A 19,391-nucleotide genomic window follows, 5' to 3' on the forward strand; every position below is an offset into this window, starting at 1 on the left:
GCAAATACGAGACGAGGAAGCCTGTGCACGGGTGCCTTTCCTCCACATTAGCACCAATCAAATAAGTATGACTGATGAGGGCTAAGAAATTAACCGCCTTTGGTTGCCTCTCCTCAAACATCCTCCTTTCGCTGACTTCCAGGGTAGAAGGCGAGACTGCATTGCTTTCCAGTCATCGGGGGATACGACCGTGGATAAAGAATCCACTTCTTGGAAGGCTGAAGCAGCTGGTTTCGTTGGGTGAGGAGCAGGGTGGACACTCAAGCCAGTGTCACTCCCAACACTACACGATCATACTTTGGCGTCCCCCCCCACCCCCAACTCTTCCTCACCTATTCCCTCGCTGCTCCCATTCACCCCGGGGACAGTGGGCAGGTGGGTTCCGAGAAAGGAAAAGTGATCTCTCCAATTCCAGACAAGAGGAAAGGCCAGGGACTACAAAGAACATACCTAGTGGTGTGTGTAAAAAGGAAGCCCCCCAATAGGCGACTCCAGGGCGCTCCCGAGGGGCCAGGCCAGCTCCCACGACAAGCACAGACTCTTTAACTCCCCGCTTCCGCGCTCTTAGGCCAACCAGGGCACGGGCCTTGTGGGGAGTAGCCAATCGCGACGTACCGCTGTCCGCGAACCAACCAATCGCATCGAGGCCGCGTAGTAAATTCGAATGGCAACTCCTCGCTTCACATTCCGCGCTGAGTAACGAGGCTCCAAATTTAAATCAACGCAGCCTCACGCTGGCTACGAGCGCGAGGGGCGGAGCCTGCCCGGCGTGAGCTGGGGACGCGCGGTGTGATTGCCCAGGAGAAAGGAAGGCGCTCCAGTTCCGGGTCAGGCCCTTTTCCCGCCTCCCTCGGCCTCCACCATGGCGAGTAGCAGCGGTGCCGGGGCGGCGGCGGCGGCGAATCTGAACGCGGTGAGGGAGACCATGGATGGTGAGTGCCCGTTAGTCCCCCTTTACCTTGTCTCCGTTTCCCGCAGCCAGGCCTCCCAGGCGGCGATGAGTCCAGAAGGACTTTAGGTCCACTTCCTGCCCCAAACAGCATCTTTGAGGGTTCTCCCAAGGGACCCGCCAGGGCCGTAGGGCTGATGGCCCCATCCTCTGGGAGTTGTCTCTTCGTTCTTGCGTAGTTTGTCGCGCGCACGACGTTCGGGCCCCCACGTCAGCCCGGCACGCGCTCCGTGTTTACCGCGCGGGAGCCGCGCGCCGCCCCCTCCCCGCGCGCCACGCCCCTTCGCTGCGTCGGGTCCTCTTGTCCTTTCCCCCCTTGCAGGCCTCGGGAGCCGTTGTCGCCCCACGCACCCACTTCTGAGCCGGACCTGGTGCAGAGTCCCCCTTCCTTATAGTCCCGAGCGAGGACAGTCTGCAGGTCTGTAAGCCCCTTGCAGACAGTGGCCTTGTGTGTTTGGTCACCTCTGTGTCCTTTGTCTCTTAGCAGTACAGTAGGCGCTTGTTAGGTCAACCCCTTCATAACTGCTCTGTTCATCCTGGATCAAGTGACGCCCGTGTCTGAGACTGTAGGTGTATTTAACCTGTTTTCGCGCCCGCAAGCAAGCGGGCGTAAAGCCTGCGCACACGTGCTAGACGTGTCTTGGAGTTACCCTTTCTGTTCTCTCTACTCTCTGCCGGCTCGGCCACTTTGTACTCCTGGGGGTGAGTTTAGACAAGCTACTTAAACATCATTGAGCCTGCTTCTTTCTTTATTCTGTGTAAAATGAGATCACTTCCTCCTGAGGTTATTGTGAATATTTAAGACAACCAGGTAAAGGCGTATCAAAGTTGATCAAAAAGTAGTTACTTTTATTTTTATGTTATGTTACGTGTACATCCCACTTGCAGAATCCTTTGTCTCCTTTTTATTCGCATCCGCCTATGTGTGTTTGATGGATGTTAAAACATTGCGTTTTTGACATTTTCCAGTGGATACTGACATCAGTCTCCATCTTTATTGAACCCTAAGTGTGGTGTGCAGTTCTCACTAAGTAGTGTCAGCCTTCCCGCTGTATCTCCTTGTCTGCTTTACTGTAGGGCCCCACTTAGTGATTCAGCTGCTTCTTATGGGGACTTCTAATAAGGCTTCTTGCTTTTTCTGCACAGGTTGCTGCTTCCTTTTTATTTTTTATTTTTTTAATGTTTATTTGTTTTTGAGACAGAGAGAGACACAGCATGAGCAGGGAAGGGGCAGAGAGAGAGGGAGACACAGAATGTGAAGCAGGCTCCAGTCTCTGAGCTGTCAGCCCAGAGCCCGACGCGGGGCTCGAACTCATGAACTATGAGATCATGACCTGAGCCGAAGTCGGACGCTTAACCGACTGAGCCACCCAGGTGCCCCGCTGCTTCCTTTTTAAAGAACTACTTATATTATTAGTATCTTTGCATCTAAGTTTTTACTTACCAAGAATCTATTTGGTGTTTCTCCGAAACGTAGAATTTTGTTCTTAACACCATTTTCAGCTTATTTCCCGTTCTTTCTCAGTGTACCACAGCATATTAGTTTTATTTTTTAAGTGGACTTAAATACATAAGAAGTGATATGTGTATAACATTACAGGTTTCCCCAGCTTTCTGAAAGCAGTGTTCCCATGAAACTTTTCCTAAGCTGAAATGGTATAAAGTGAAGAAGCAGTTAGTGTTAACTTACATGGAAAATTTTTTGAGTGTTCTCAAATCCAGAAAATAATCTTTCTTGGACTTTTCTGATACCTTAAGACACATCTTGTTAACAGATATACAAAAGAAATAGAGATAAAGCACATGTGCTCCCGGTAATAGTTCAAAGCTCTGGCAGCTTGATGGTGAGATACTGAGTGTAATTCCTGGGGAAGGAGCTTGGCAGTGATGCTCAAAATGCTGGGGTTACATGCTAATGGCTTGCTGCCAACAAGCACTGAACACTATTTTCACTTTCTGCCTTTTTTTTTTTAACCCTCTTTGGATTTCTTTTGGTTAGCAAAAATAGCTATTAATATAGATCTTTCGTAAAAGCTAAGTGGAGACGAACTTTCAAAAAGTGGGGCAATGCTGGTTTTGTTTTACATCTTTGCTTGGAAGCCAGTGGGTTTTCTAACCGAATGGAGAGTAAGAGGCCTCACTTCCTGTTAGTTTTCTTATGTTAGCTATGCTCAGGTCCTTATTTATATGGCCATAGAATCCCATTTGAATGGAAAACTCACATTTTATTGCTGGTGGAATTGCCGACGTACAAATGAGAACTGATTGTATTGGTTGCATCAAGATTTTTACTGAGAGAAGTGTGTGTAAAATGATTATTGAGAGTATAAGCATGTGAAAAAGTGAAGAAATGACATTTTTTTCTTTAAAGTTTATTTTAAAGTTTATGTATTTGCTTTGAAAGAGAGGGAGAGCTGGGGAGTGGCAGAGACAGGGAGACAGAGTGAATCCCAAGCAGGCTTCACACTGCCAACACAGAGCCCGATGTGGGGCTCAAACTCCTGATCCCTGAGATCGTGACCTGAGCCAAAATCTAGGGTTGGACACTTAACCGACTGAGCCACCCAGGCGCCTCATAAAGTCTATTTATTGAGAGAGCACGCACACACAGGGGAGAGGGAGAGAGAGAATCTCAAGCAGCTCTGTCAGTGCAGAGCCTGACGCGGTGTTCGAACCCACAAACCGTGAGATCTTGACCCGAGCCAAAATCAAGAGTCCGATGCTCAACTGACTGAGCCACCCAGGTGCCCCTGACAGATTGTTTTAAAAATAAAAATTCATAGAGAGGCTATGTGACTTTGAGAATGCTGCTCCTCTATACACAGTTTGCCCACAAATCTCAAGATAGAAAGGCCCCAGGTTGGCACTGGATCACCATTTGTTAAATGTGGCAGCTAGGGACTATTATGTCCATTAGAACTCTAAACTTACAGGAAATCCCTGCCATATGTCATGCCATAATTAGAGTCTAAGACAGTCACATAAAATGTGAAGTTGAATTATTGCGAAGTTAACAGAAAACTATTTTCCATGTTGTCTATAATAATTGAGACACAAAGGTAAACACAGTGACACACTATAAATAATTGACCATACACTGAATTGGACAAGTTTACATGTTGTCATTTTATAATCCCATCTTCCTTCACATTCATTCCCAGAAATAAAACTTTAGCTTGCCCAACGGGCTAGACTGAACTACCCAAATAGCATTAATATATGAAACTCTGTTAATGTGGGGTTTCCCTGTATTTATATCCACCCATGAGAGCCAAAAGTTTTTGAATCTGACTTCCCTCCTTCAAGGTCTAGTATATTTCTCCTCATTTTACTCCTCTCCCATCAGTACTAGAGTCAGCTAATAGTAATTTAATCTTTTAACGGATCTGAATGATGTTAGGGTTGTAGAACTCAGCTATGAACATTTTTATTTTTATTATGAAATAAAAGCATTTTGATGATACTTCAGAAGCAAGTAGACTTTATATTTTATCTATGTGGCTCACTCTGAAAGGAACCTGACCGATTCTGGTCCTAATTTAGTATATGGTCTTGTATCAGTCCCCTGCTCTCATTTTTAGATTCTTAACATTCTCTCCCAGATTCCTTCTTTAAAATGTCAGCCTTTTCTAGATGTCTGGGTGGCTCAGTTGGTTAAGTGTTTGATTTCAGCTCAGGTCGTGATCTCATGGCCCATGAGTTCGAGCCCTGCTTCAGGCTCTGTGCTGACCGCTCAGAGCCTGGAGCCTGTTTCAGATTCTATGTCTCCCTCTCTCTGCCCACTCCCACTTGTGCTCTGTCTCTTTCTCTCTCTCCAAAATAAATAAACATTAAAAAATATTTTTTTTAATGTCAGCCTTTTCAGCTGCCCCTCTCTCTGTCCTCCAGCGTACTCAGTGACCTTTTTTTGCTTTTCAGCGTTTTGATATTTTAGATACTCTTTATTGATAGTTTCATACTTTGAGTTTTGTTTTCCTATATTTTCTTTATGCCTCCAATTCCTACTGGTAATTATGGTTTTTAACAATTGTGTTAAAAAAAAAAAAAAAACTTCTTTATCTTTCACTGTAGTGCTGCTTAGTTATATACCAGGTAGTCAGCTAGAAAAAGGAGTTAAGAGAGTTCACAGTGTACAAGGCAGTGTCAGTGAAACAAATGTATATTCCTTGCTGTCAGTCTAATTACTGATGGGAGAAATAAACCTAGCAGTCATTTTTCTTTCTTTGACCTTCCCTGCCTTCTTTTCTTTACTAAGCCCTTTCAATTCTTCCTACATCTCAAATTGAACCACTTGTCTCTATCTCTCCTGTTCATGCCATCTGCCATTCCATCACCAAGATTGCAACAACTTAACTGGACTCTCTTTCCAAGATCTATTCCATACTATGCAGCCAAAGTCTTTTAAAAATGAAAATCTGTTTGTATACTCCCGTTTTTATATCTTGCCAAAGTTCTGAAATCTTCAGTAGAGCCTTAGTGTGTGTTCATGTCTATCTTTTCTCATATTTTACACCTATGTTCCCCCTGTAATTACATTGCCTTTACATGAAGAGCCTTTCAGATCTATGAATTTATTCTGTGAACTTACCAAGTTCTGTCTAGCACAGGAACTTTTGCACAAGCTGTTTTCTTCACTCTCCCTCTCTTTGCACTTTTTCCTGCCTCTGCATTATTCAGGTTGTCTTCACCCTTGAAGTCTAAGTTTAATTGTCACTTTTTCAGAACAAATTTTTCCTAAACACTGTCACAACTAAGTAGGATGTCCTTGTAATTTGTTTTGGAGGTATGCTTTTCTTGTCCCTATTTCCCTTTTAACAAGGATCAGTTATTACTTCAATATCTATCTCACCTACACCATAATTTCATGAGGACTGGGACCATATTTACCTTTTTCATAACTATATTTACAGCAGTAACATAGGCATAAAATACATGTAAGTACCAATTACACAGTAGGCACTATAGAAGTACTTATTACCGACAGGTTATGAAGTTAGGAAGTAAAGATCAACATAAATCTTATAAGCAAGCTTAAAGGAAAGAAATACTAGTACTGAGATGGACCTGAAAGAGAGCATGGAATTACATAGAAAAAGGCAGAGGAGAAAAGCATGAACAAAGGCATGAAGAACGAGCAGAGCATTTATGGATAGGGGTCTACCAGGAAGAGAAAACTGGAGAGGAGAATTTGTCGGTATTAGTTAATGATGATGGTGATGATAATGTTGGCGAGTTGGAGTAGGGTCAGAGTATGTGTTCTGGTTTTCTGCTGTCCTGTAACAAACCATCCCACGGTTAGTGAAATAAAACAGCAACAGTTACTTGTCTCTCACAGTTCTGGACATTGGCCAGTCTTGTCTGGGTAGTTCTCATTGGGGGTCTCTCGTGCATTGCAGTTAGTGCTTATTCTAGAGTCATCCCAAAGCTTCTTCACTCATGTATCTTCTATTTTTTTTTTTTTTTTTTTTTTTAGTTTACTTATTTTGAGAGAGAGAGCGTGAGAGCAAGCAAGCGGTGGGGAGGGGCAGAGAAAGATGGAGAGAGAGAATCTGAAGCAGGCTCTGCACTGTTAGAACAGAGCCTGACGTGGGGCTTGAAACTCATGACCTGTGAGATCCTGACCTGAGCCGGAATCAAGAGTCAGACACTCAACCGACTGAGCCACCCAGGCGCCCCACTCACATATCTTCTAGTTGACACTGCCTATTAGCTGGGCCTGCAGCAGGGCTGTTGTCTGGAACATGTGGGTTTGCTCCCAGTTGGTGGCTGGGTTGCCAGGGAGAGTGTCTCAAGAGAGTCAGGAGGAAATTATATTATCTTTTTAAGCCTAGTGTCAGAAGTCATGCAGTATCGCTGTTGAGAGATGCAGCCTATGAGACCTGAGCATACCTGCACATTCTTGCTCTGGAGGCCAAGAAGGCAAGGCCCTGACTGTTCTTTCTTCCTGCTATTTCTCAGGGAAATGTTTACAGTGACCAATGTGAGGAATGAGGTAACATCTATTCTACTTCAAGGTAAAGAGCAGGCTTGCTAACTGCTTACAGTAAAAGTAGGGATTTTCCATGCTTATTGTTCTTCTGTGACTGTAGTCTGGCAACATAATGTACTCTCTTGCTATGTAAAAAGGAAAACTACCTGGTTATTTCAGTGTTTGCTGAAAAGGTATTCATAAGACTCAACACTTTTTTCCTAATTTTAGAGTCTTAGCAAAGAAGACAGTAAATGCTACACCAAAGGATAGCTATATGAAATCACCGTCATCCTTAACATGAATGTTAAAAGCATTCTAAATAAAATCAGAAATACCTGCTTTCACTGCTTTTTTTAAGCATTAATAGGAAAGTTTTAGCAGATAGTGCAGGATAAGAAAAGGAAAAGACTGTTAAGAAAGATGTGAAACTATTATTTGTAGGTAAAATGATTATTAGAAAACACAAGAGAATCAACTGAAAACCGAAAAACTTCAGTAGAGTTAAAGATGACTGGCTACAAAATAAAAATAAGTATTACGAGCATATTATGGGTATCTGCACTAATCACTTAGAATATACCAAAGCAAGGTAGAATGAATTTGTGAAAACAATCAAAACTAAAAATTAAAGAAATTGATGATTCACTATCAAAATTGATGATGATTGAGCACTTGCCGAAACTTTCTGCTCCAAGCATATAAAAAGGACCGGAAATAATACTAACATGCAATTATCAGCCCAGCAATGTTTAAAAACAAGAAAGGAAGATCTCCTGGTTGGAAAGAGAGGTTTTCCCCAAAGAGAAGAGCAGATGGGCACCACAGCAGGAGATTGGGAATGAAACCTGACAAAGCATGCTGCCCTGCCCGAGAGAAGCTGGGGCCAGAAATGTGCCATCTGCCACGGCCAGGGATTGGGAAGGACCGTCCGTGTGTCCTGTGAGTCTGGAGCCAGGGTGTTTCCACCAGTCTGATCCAGAGGGCTGGGGCTGGCGTGACACTACCGGTCGAAGAATGCTTCTCCAATTCAGGACATCAATAAAGATCTCCTTTGGAAGATGAGCTTCCAACCAGAAGTCACAGAAGTACCTAAGGTAGATGAAAAACATAAACAACTCACATACAAATTGAAAAAGAGGGAGAAAGTTTAGTAGTAACAGGTAACTCTTTTTTTGAGCGCTACCAGATGCCAGTGGACACGGCGTTCTGAAGTATGTCCTGTAATCCTCACAATGATCCTGTAAAGTATTATTACCCCACTTTCACAGAATGATAAAATAAAGGCATAGAAAGGTTGCCTTGCTTACTAAGTAATGAAGGTGACATTTGAACTCACCTAAGAGGTACTTAGCCTCTAGAGAGCAGACACTTAAGCATTCTCTTTTCCTGCTGGCTTATACTTAAAGAAACAGAAAACACAAATCTCAAAAATGGCCAAAGATAAAAATATACTTTCAAATAGGTAAAGGCAGAAACAACAGTCATGAAATAAGTGGTTATAAAAAAGCATGTAACTATGAAATAACAAGCAGAGGCACTGGGTCACTCAGGGTTAAGCGTCCCAACTCTTGATCTTGGCTCAGGTCTTGATCTAACAGTTCATGGGATATAGCCCCACGTTGGGGCTCCTTGCTGACTGGGCAGAGCCTGCTTGAGATTCTTTTCTCTCCCTCTCTCTCTGCCCACCCCCACCCCCACCCCCACTCCCCACCGTTACTTGCACTCTTTCCTGCTCTGTCTTTCAAAAATGGTTAAATAGAGGCGCCTGGGTGGCTCAGTTGGCTAAGCGTCTGACTTCAGCCAGCTCATGATCTTAGGGCTTCTTGAGTTCAAGCCCCTTGTTGGGCTCTGTGCTGACAGCTCAGAACCTTGAGCCTGCTTCAGATTCTGTGTCTCCCTCTCTCCCCGCTCCCCACTCGTGCGCACGCACGCGTGGTCTCTCTCTCTCTCTCTCTCTCTCAAAAAGTGAATAAACATTAAAAAGTTCAGATAAACTTAAAAACAACAAGCAATTCTGAGGGGAAATTAGAAATCTCAAAATAGAGTTAGTGAAATAAATTCAACATAACATGAATTACAGCCTACATACAACTGAAGAGCATTATTGGTATGTTGGCATATCCAGACTGAAGAAATGAAATGGAAAGGGCTGTCAGCTTCCAGCCATGGTGGAGGAACAACCCGGATTTACCCTCCTGCCTGGAAAACAACAACAAAACTGATATAGAACAATGGTTTTCAAGACACTGGACATCAGGCTGTGAAGGAAAGTGATCCTAAGCACAGTAAATGAAGTGAGCCCAGTACTTTCCTGTTCTTGGAACCTTTAGAGAGTTCCCAGCAGTTGGGGGGTGTTGCGAACCCAGGTAGAACTCTTTGGACCCCCTGAGTTAGCAAAAGGAGGTTATTGAGTCCAGGGAGATCAAGGCAGGTAGAGTTTGCAAGACAGAATACCTGAGAGGAAAGAGCTTACAGAGAGAGGATTCTGGAGATCAGGAGAAGGGTCCTCCTCAAATATTCAGAAGAGCATTGATTAGCACATATGTATGAGGAAAGTACCCAAAAAGCTAGAAAACGCATCCAAAAGAATTAGAAGGAACAGTACACCATGCTTATACAAGGCTTCTCTCTACCAGCCAGAATGGAAAGCTTCATAATTCACGAGGCATTGAGTATAGTACTCAGGAGCATCTTTCCTCAGTGATGAGGAACAGTTAGCTGTGCACTAAACAGGGCTCTAATCCGGACTATGTAAATCTTAAATGACTCAAACTGTTTTCAGTTAACTGCATCTCATTACAAAGCTTAAGAATATGTACAGAAATACTTATCAACCAACAAGGTAAAATTTACAATGTCAAGCATCTAATAAAAAATTATTAAGTATACAAAGCAGGAAAATGCAACCAATGATAGGAGAAAATTGAATCAGTTGAAACAGACCCAAAATTGACACAGTTAGAATTAGCAAGACAAGGACCTTAGAACTGTACTCCATGTGTTCAAAAAATTAATTAGAGGCATGGGAGACTTTTTTTTTTTTTAAACTTGAAATTCTGGAGATGAAAATGAATGTCTGATATAAAAAGGTGAAAAGGGTCCATTTCATGCACATTGTGAATAGTGTAATAGTTTTCAGAAGGAGTTTGACTTAATGGATCATTCAGTATTGTTAACTTGTCCATTCAACACCGTAGTTTTTATGCAATGCAAGTCAGAATCCACCTGGAGTTTGTTTTTGGAATTGATCAGGATTTTTAAGTTCACTGAGAGAACAAAAAAGCTTACAAAAATGAAAGATTACAAAGAATCTTGAACCTTCTACATGCTGATAAAAGTTAGTAATTAAATAAGATAGACATGCAACAAATCCATAGGTAAATGGGAATTTACTATGTGATAAAGGTGGCATCTTAATTGAATGGTAAAAATATAAGTCACTCAACAAATAGTATTGAGGCAGTGAACTTATTTCAGATCCTATTTTCCACCCGAACTCCAGGGAGTTAAATATTTAAATGTTTATAGGTGGGCAGGAAATAAACTTTGAAGTGATGGAAGGATATACTGATGGATAATTCTATAATCTTTGCATGGGGAATAACCTTCTAAATATAATGCCAAGAGAAAATAATACAGGAAGCAATAGATAATATGTTGACCATTGACTTAACAAATTCTAAACATGCTCTGGGGAACAACCACCATAAAACAAAATTTAATGAAGCCAATGTATTTATATTCTGTGCTGCTTTTTGCTAGTGTTTCTCATGTCAATTACTTTTATAAACTACAATAAAATGAAGTAACTATAAAAAATGAAGTTAAAAAATAAACTTTTGTTTTTTACTACTAGATTTCAACAGACATGATTCCGTCAAATTGTAGATGCTTCTAACCACTTTTAAAGCCTTAAATATGTACATTACTGAACAATTCCACTTCTAGGAATTTATCCTAATAAAATGAAATTAGTATGTACAGATGCTTATCACAGTATTACTTCAGTGGGGGAAACATGTGACCCACTTAACTCTTAAAATAGAGTAGCTAAGTAATGTATGGTGTTTTCATATAATGGGATGTTATGTGACTAAATTACATTGTAAAAGGTTACTAAAAAATGGGGAAATGTTCAGAATAATCCTGATTATGATGCATATACTTAAGATATTAAGTGAGTGGTAGAATATAAATCACAGTGTAAAATGCAGTTAGTTATGTGGAGGGAGGGTGGTGTAAGTCTAGTTTTGGTTCTAGGACTAAGTAAGAGCAAGACAGTATACTTGACAATTTCAAAATCTAGGGATGCTCTGCTAGTTCTTTGATATTGTGCAGTATTCTATGAATTAAAAACAGTAATGTGTGCATATTTTTAAATGTAATTTTTTTGAAGTTTTCTCAATGTCTTTTTCAGTTCTGTTGGAAATTTCAAGAATTTTGAATACTGGCTTAGATATGGAAACTCTGTCTATTTGTGTACGTCTTTGTGAACAAGGAATTAACCCAGAAGCTTTATCGTCGGTTATTAAGGAACTTCGCAAGGCCACTGAAGCACTAAAGGTTAGAGATTTGTATGTTAGTTCGTTGTAAATAAAAATACTTTTTTATTTTTTAATGGATTTATGTGAAAGATCCTAGTTAAATGTTATTAAACTAACTTCTGTCACCATTAGAAATTCTGAAAACCAGGATCTTTGTAGCATATGTTCAACTACAAAAATTGCTACTATCGTGGACCATGTTGTCTCTCACAGAAGTCTCCAGCTGTGTTTAGAATTTTCCTTGTGTTGTGACTAACGTTGTGTCTGTGCCCAAAAAGATATGTTCAAGGCCGGTACCTGTGAATGTGACCTTACTTGGAAATAGTGTATCAGCAGGTGTAATTAAGTTAAGGTGAGCTCATAATGGATTAATGAGCGATGTTCTTATTAGACAAGGAAAATTTGGACCAAGATACACGAAAAGAGTGCCATGTGGAGACACAGACAGACATGGGAGAATGGCTTTGGACAGTGGAGGCAGAGATGAGAGTGGTGGCCAAGGATTGTTGGCAGCCATCAGAAGCTAGGAAGAGGCAAGGAAGGATCTTCTGCTAGAGCCTTCTGACTCCTTGATGTTGGACTTCTAGCCTTTAGAACTGTGAGAAAATAAATCTCTGTTGTTTTCAGCCACCCAGTTTGTTTGGAACCTGGTGATGGCAGCTCTAGAAATCTAACGCAGATTTCACTTTTAGAAAGTGGGGTGCTGTTGTAATAAACACCTACAAGTGAGGAAGTGGCTTTGGAATTGGGTGATGGGTTGAGGTGGGAAAATTTTACACCACTTAATAGAGCCCAGATTTCCTTGAAAAAACTTGGTAGAACTGTGGACATTAAAAGCAGTTCTGGTGAGGGCACAGAAAAGAGAGGAGAGCTGTACAGAAAGCTTTATTTGTCTTAGAGAATACACACATTATTATGAACAGAATGTTGCTGGAAATAACGGACGTTAAAGGGGCTTCGGGTGAGACCTCATGAGGATCATATTATTGAACTCTGGAGGGAAGGTTGTCCTTGCTATAAAGTGACAGAGCACTTGGCTCAATTATGTTTTACTATTGGAAGAAAAATAAAACTTGTAAGTGATGAACTTGGATAGCTAGCAGAGGAAATTTCCTAGCAAAGTGTGGAAAGTGCAGTCTGATTTTTCCTTTGCTACTGAAAAATAAAATATAAGAGGAATGAGAAATCAAGGAAGGAACTGGTAAGTGAAAAGGAACCACCACTTGATTTGGAAAATTATCAGCCTTACCCCAGAGCATGCTCTGGAGAGAAGGCCCAGGGTGTGGATGTGGTAAGGAGATTATGTGCATGACTCCTAGATGCAGTCACCTGTCTGTGCACAGAACACTGCCAGCCTGACTGAAAGCAACCGGGACAAAATGAAAGAAGGCTAGGGTTCTTTAGGAAGGAAACTAACACAAAAAGGTAAACAGAGCATATTCACAGAGCAAAAATTTATCATAAAGAGACTATCTGTACAGTTCTCACTGCTAGCACCCAGAAGTTCCTGGGAGCTCCCCCATCACTAACGTGTCCTGTTCCCCTTCCAGTATCTACTGTCCTGACTTTTATGGTAGATACTTTCTTTGAACAGTTTTACTGTCTAACATGGGTCTTTAAACACTGCAGGCTAATTTTATAAAATTTTCGAGCTTGATATAAAGAGAATCTTAGAGCACAATCTTTACCTAGTTCTTCATTTAACATTATGGTTTTTTTTAATCTTTATCTTTGAGAGAGAGACGGAGCATGAGCATGAGCAGGGGAAGGGCAGAGAGAGGGAGACACAGAATCTGAAGCAGGCTCTATCCAGGCTCTGAGCTGTCAACACAGAGCCCGACACGGGTCTTGAACTCCACGCACCACGAGATCAGTACCCACGCTGAAGTCAGAGGCTTAACTGACTGAGCCACCAAGGCGCCCCCATTTAACATGTTTGAGAGAGTTTTTGTGTTTTGGTTTTTTTGAGTATAGTTGACATACAATGTTACATTAATTTCAGGTGTACAACTTAGTGATTTGACAGGTTTATACATTATGTTATATGTTTATCAAAAGCTGCCATCTGTCCCATGACATCACTATATTTCTTTATGCCTCGCCTTTTATTCCTGTGACTTATTCATTCTGTAACTGGAAGCCTGTCTCTCCCTCTCCCCTCACGCGTTGTGCCCATCTGCCTCCCTGCTCCCTTCTGCAACCATCAGTTTGTTCACTTTTTATAGGTCTGATTCTGATTTTGTTTTTGTTTTTTTGGATTCCACTTATGAGTAGGATCATGTGAGGGTCATTTATGTTGTGTGTAGCTGTAACACAGTCCTTTCCACTGGAATAATCATGCTTCATTACACAAATATACTACTATTTATTTATCCTTTCTACCTTGTGTGGACATTCGATTGCTTCCAGTGTGAGGCTATTAGGAATATGCTGCTATGAGTATAGTTGTCCATGTCTCGTGATGCATATATGCATGCATTTCCTTTGGGTGTGTATTCTAGAAATAAAGTCTCTTGGTTGTTAGGTTATGTTTATCTTCAACTTGAATAGATAATGCTAAACTCTTCTAAAGTAGTTGTGCTAATTTCTGTTTCCAGCAGCAGCATACGAATTTCCCTTCCTTGCTCCACGTCTTTGTCAATACTTAATATTGGGAGTGTTTTTAATTTTAGTCATTTTTGCTGGGTATGTGTAGGTTTCTTATATGGTTTTATTTGCATTTCTTCTAATACCAGTGAGGTTGAATGTTCTTACATATTTTTGGCCATTTTCTTTTGCGAGATAACCGTTTCAAGTTGCTTGCCCATTTTTTCTGGCTTATTTTCCCTTTTTTACTGGTAGTCTTTCCTTAAGTATTCTGAATGTGAACCTTTTGTTAACTGTGCATGTAAGATTACTAAGTTCTTTTAGTCAGGTTTTTAAATAATTATAAAATCTATTCAGACTTGGGGCACTGGGTGGCTCAGTTGGTTAAGTGTCCAACTCTTGATTTCAGTTCAGATCATGATCTCACAGTTCATGAGTTCGAGCCTTGCATTGGCCCCACACTGACCGTGCAGAATCTACTTAGGATTCTGGCTCTCCCTGTCTCTCTCTTCCCCTTCCTGTTTGCAGGCAAATGCTCTCTCCCTCCCTCTCTCTCTGTCTCTCTCTCTCTCTCTCTCAAAATAAATATTAAAAAAAAAAAAAAAAAAAAAAACCGGGAGGAGAATCCTAAAAAGTTTGTAGCAAAGAAGAAAATTGTTAATTAGAACTTTTACATGTTTTCTTTAAAGGCATTTTTGAAATCTGTATATAATTTGTATTAAAGAAGGAAACAAATCCTTCAGAACCACCCACAAGATAACCAGTGATATTTGGCAAATACCATTCTAGATGGTATGCTACTTTAAAAATAATGTGAACCACACCTGTCTTTCCTTGACCACTCTTTACTCTTTACAGACTTTTAAAATTTTTTTTTAAATGTTTGTTTATATTTGACAGAGACAGAGCATGAGTTGGGGAGGGGCAGAGAGAGGGAGACACAGAATCTGAAACAGGCTCCAGGCTCCGAGCTTTCAGCACAGAGCCTGACGTGGGGCTTGAACTCATGAGCTGTGAGATCATGACCTGAGCCAAAGTCAGATGCTCAACCGACTGAGCCACCCAGGCGCCCCATCTTTATAGACTTTTTAAATGTATGGTTGTTTTCCCCTTTTTGGGTGGTTGCTAGTAATTAATTTCTCCCATACTTTTCTTTCAGAACTAAAAATAGGGTAAGGAAAAACTGTTCCTATTGTGTTTTACTGCCTTTACCTTGAAATCCTGGTGATTAGAATATAATTGTATGGTACTTAACTCTATTTTAGAATGTGTAAAATATAAATCGAGGACATCCTGAAATGTTGCAAGGAGCTGTTGGTCTGAAACATCCAGTTTTTCCTTTGTTCTTTAGTTAACTGTAGAAAATTGCAACCATTCTTCATTAATTATTTTGCCTTTCTTTCTCATAGATTTGTATATTGATAATGTTTAAGTCATTTATAGTAAAAGTAACTGGTTGTGTGTAACACAATTAGGTCCGTTTCTTAAGCATCAATAGATATGTCACATTATGTGTATCTCTCACAGCATAGATAGGACATTAGGTGCAGTTTTTAAAAAATAGACTTTATTTTTATGAATGATCTATCAACACTGAATTTTGGTGTTGTCTCCTTAGAGCTAGTATTTATGTGTAAGTAATTATTCACACATTGTGATTTCAGAAATTCTGGGCAAAACCTACTTTCCTGTATCTTCTACTTTTAGTGCCAAGGGGCCTTGAATTGTACTGTTGATGCATTCCTATGCAGAATAAGCCTTGCCCTTTCTCTTGCAGCTGTCCTGTATGATGATATCTTAGGGTGACCGACGTGTCTCCTCACTGTATGAACGTCTTGTACAGCATGAGGACATTGGAGACAGCTGGGAGAGAAATGAGGGATTCAATAAGTCTTGTGTCCCCACCCATCCTCCCAAAGGAGGGAATAAATGTACACAGGAAAGGGAAGTGTGAAAGACAAGACTTGTTAAGGTTGGTTTTTCCCCAGGGCCAATGCTTACGAGATTTTGGAGTCTCTAATGACAATCTGGTAACTAGTTCTCTAGGATGCCATTACTGTCCTTTCAAACAGAGTAGTGCTACATTCATGTAATAGGAATGCTGTACAGGGTTAATGGTTTGCTTAGTTTAGGTGAAAATACTTATTTCAATGTCTGTATCTTGGAGGAGAATCTCTAAAATTCGTATGAAAATGGAATGCGGCTGGACAAAAAGTTAAAGGTACTTTAATTTTTAAAAATTTCTGTAGTTGTCTATATTATTTCAAGTCTTCTTTGAAGTAGATGATACTAAAAAGTGGGTTAGGAAGAAGACAAAGTGCCTAAAGGTATGTAGCTAAAACTAATATAAGAACCTATAAAGGTAGAAAGAAGTAAGAAATCTTTTAGAATAAGGGGAATGTTTTTCAAACTAGTTTTCTAATCCTTGTGAATAATAAACCTAAAGAAGCGAAAGGCTAATTAGAATAGCCAACTATCTGGACGAGGTAGGTTCTGTTGATTGCAGAGAGAAGGTTTCAGATTGAGAACTACAATTTTCCCAGCACGTTAAGTGATTTTCATGAAAGGCCTTCGGACTTAGACTAAACATAAAAGCAAGTTTTAATTATGAAGTTGAAACATACATGAATTACAAGTTTACCCTGTATTTTTGAAACACTTGTTTAAAATCATCATTTTCATATTTGGAATTAAGAAATTACTTGTTTAAATTTTTATCTTTTAGAAATCTGTATCAAATCATTTACTGATAATAATATAGTGTCTGGAAATTCCTGCAGAATAATCGGGGAAAGTATACAAGTTGGTGGAATAGGTGAAGCAGGATTAGCCATGTGTTCAGTATTCCTTTTGCCCTTTTTTTCTCTGTCCTGTAACAGAAAGGTCTTTTCCATTCTTAATCCCCTTTTCACACTAAAATGAAACATGCAGAAACAGATAAACCAATAAAGACTGGATAAGGTGGATACAGTGTGTGGACAAGGTCTGCTGTGGGTCAGTTTTTCAAGTAGCAGTATATTTTTATTTTTACGTTAACTGCATTAAGATGATATAACAATTTTCCACTGTTAGCCTAGCAGTCAGTTCAAAAGGTAGTTCTAATGTACTGCAAAAAGTGAAAAACACTGCATTATCCTGATGCAAGTGGCTTGGTATATGTGGGGGAGGAATTGTTTGTTAATGACAGTACAGTATTGACAAATATATCTCTGTGGTGTCTTTTCCATGATTTTATTATAATGAAACTTACTTTCTTGTTCTAGGCTGCTGAAAATGCGACAAGCTGACTTTCTGGAGAAATCCTGATGAGATATGTCAGGCTCTTCAAGAGGATTTGAAGATTGCATTGTAGTCAAGAATGTACAATGAAATTACTGCATGCAGCAGTGTAGAAACATTTTCCTTTTTAAAAGAATTATAAAACCATAGCTTTATAAATCAGTGGAAAATGGCTTACAGAGAGAACTATCAGATGTGTTTACATCACATCTTACTTTTTTTTAACAGCTCTAATGCTGGTTCATATTTATGTATTCCTTATTTATAGCTCTGATAGCTTTAATTTTCTAAGCAGTCTGTCTATCAGATGTGCACATCTGCTGTGCCTGGTTGAAGTATAGTGGAGCCCATCAGAAGTAATGTAGTAGTTATGACTTGTTGACATTTCCATTATAAAATTTAATTTTGAATTGTTTATGCAAAATAACCGTGGATTCATGTTGTATTGGGTTAAAAGTTGACAGAATTTCAGCCACCTTATTTATGGATTTGATTTAGACTTAGGTATATCAGAATCTTTCTTATAAGAGCATGGAAATCATTGTTTTCATCTGCTCTTTAACAAAGAATATTTAGTTTTTTAAACAGAAGTTTTTCTGGCAGTTAATAGTATGAACCAGATTGTTTTTGTATTGACTGAAAGATAAAACTTAGAAACTTAGATTTTAAAAGTAATGACAGTGCTTAGTTTTATTTGTCATTTGGATTATTTACATTTAATGAGAATATTAATTGACAATATTTTTTTCTAAGTTTTATACTCTAAACATGATGGCCTAGAAAAATAAAGCATAGTGAAACATTTCCAACAGGCAAAATTCTTTAATTTTATTACAGAACAAAAATTTGAGTGGTTATCTAATAAATCACTAAAGAGGAAGTATCTTTCAACAAATATGATATTTTCTGAAGGAATACATATTTGCAGTCATTAAACAAAAAGTAAATAATCAAATGTTCTATATCAGGAATTGTAAGTATCAACTTTCTAAGGTCACTTTTTTGTGTCATTATTTTTTCCCTGAAAGTTTTAATGAATCAAAGTGATGGTTCAAAATAAATTTTGGGAAATTTACAATAGTGTTAATTCTGCTCCTGTAACAGAATCTCAATGGGATATTTTCCCCAAGACTAATATTTTAATCTGATCTTCTTTTAGGTTTTGTTAGCATTCTTTTAAATGATAGTACAAGCATTTACTCTAGCAGCTTTTTTCTTCAGACAAAGTAAGGCTTAGTAGTATCTAAGTGGCAACCTCTGTACTGTTGTAAAAATCTCATCTTTTAATTATTTTGACTTTGTAAGTGGATAACCTCTTTACCAAGGGCACTGGAAGGTCTATTGGCAGAACCTGGTTGGGAGACAATAACGACTTGTGATGCTAAATCATTTATTTGTTAATAAACACTGCATATATTGCATGTTGTTACTTACAAAATCATAAAGAGAACACATTTGTCAGGCTCCAAAATTTGTATATACACTTAGGCCACAAGAGTTAATAGTTTTATTTATGATTTTGTAGATTAAGTTATTTATGTATGAAACAAAGCAGGAAAATATATTGAGTATGTTTACAAAGAACTTTAATGTGTTACACTTAAATGTAAACATATATTTTTAATGCATACTTAAGTACTATTTAACAAAATCAAAACAAATTATAATGATACAATTGGCAGTGTTATACATGTTGTCAGTGACAAAAATAAAACCATTTTGGTGGTATTGGCATGTACTTTTGATTTAGTTTATGCTTTTGTGTGTACAACTTGTGTTTCTGTAGGTATTCTTATATTTAGATGCTGATTAGTTACATGTGAATGAAGACTATTTAAGGGCAGACTAAATTTACAGTGTAAAATCAGGCTTGAGGTATGAAATGGAATATTTTTCTCCTGGTACTTAAAGGAGATAGCTATATTAGCATTGCCTAGGCTTCCCCTGGGTGGGTTAAGCGTCCAACTTCAAGTCACATGATCTCCTGGTTTGTGAGTTCCAGCCCCTCGTCAGGCTCTGTGCTGACAGCTCAGAGCCTGGAGCTCACTTGGGATTCTGTGTG

General features: G+C 39.5%; 2 protein-coding genes across 4 annotated transcripts in view; one reads left to right on the top strand and one right to left on the bottom strand.

Moving 5' to 3' along the window:
* Window positions 1-1,178, bottom strand: part of BORA (BORA aurora kinase A activator) — a 28,799-nt gene extending 27,621 nt beyond the window's left edge. Inside the window, exon 1 of the mRNA XM_025923467.2 lies at window positions 959-1,178. Within this exon, the coding sequence (XP_025779252.1) occupies window positions 959-1,096 (138 nt within the window). The 5' untranslated portion in view covers window positions 1,097-1,178. The remainder of the gene's footprint in view (window positions 1-958) is intronic.
* On the top strand, window positions 677-19,067 carry MZT1 (mitotic spindle organizing protein 1). 3 transcript variants are annotated; one of them, XR_015252636.1, is made up of 5 exons: window positions 677-932; window positions 1,272-1,367; window positions 11,338-11,483; window positions 15,828-16,022; window positions 17,314-19,067. XR_015252636.1 is itself a non-coding variant. In XM_086710648.1 (4 exons), the coding sequence occupies exons 1-4, from the start codon at window positions 863-865 to the stop codon at window positions 17,335-17,337; spliced, it is 336 nt and encodes a 111-aa protein (XP_086566774.1). In that variant the 5' UTR covers window positions 739-862; the 3' UTR covers window positions 17,338-19,067. The 3 variants fall into 3 exon arrangements, 2 of the variants coding, with proteins under 2 accessions (XP_086566774.1, XP_086566782.1); XM_086710648.1 differs by lacking the exon at window positions 15,828-16,022 and having other exon boundaries at window positions 739-932; XM_086710656.1 differs by lacking the exons at window positions 677-932; window positions 1,272-1,367; window positions 15,828-16,022 and adding an exon at window positions 6,469-6,963.
* Window positions 19,068-19,391: the final 324 nt, after the last annotated feature.

The sequence above is a fragment of the Puma concolor genome, chromosome A1, assembly GCF_028749965.1.
Source record: "Puma concolor isolate L17-30 chromosome A1, mPumCon1.1.hap2, whole genome shotgun sequence".
In the NCBI taxonomy this organism is placed as follows: Eukaryota; Metazoa; Chordata; class Mammalia; order Carnivora; family Felidae; genus Puma; species Puma concolor.

Bases quoted from the DNA above. Each gene is read 5' to 3' on its own strand.
- MZT1 (XM_086710648.1), top strand. From the start codon at position 863: ATGGCGAGTAGCAGCGGTGCCGGGGCGGCGGCGGCGGCGAATCTGAAC. The intron at 933-1,271 runs GTGAGTGCCCGT...CCCCCCTTGCAG, and splicing joins GGTGAGGGAGACCATGGATG to GCCTCGGGAGCCGTTGTCGC. The intron at 11,484-17,313 runs GTTAGAGATTTG...TTCTTGTTCTAG, and splicing joins AGGCCACTGAAGCACTAAAG to GCTGCTGAAAATGCGACAAG.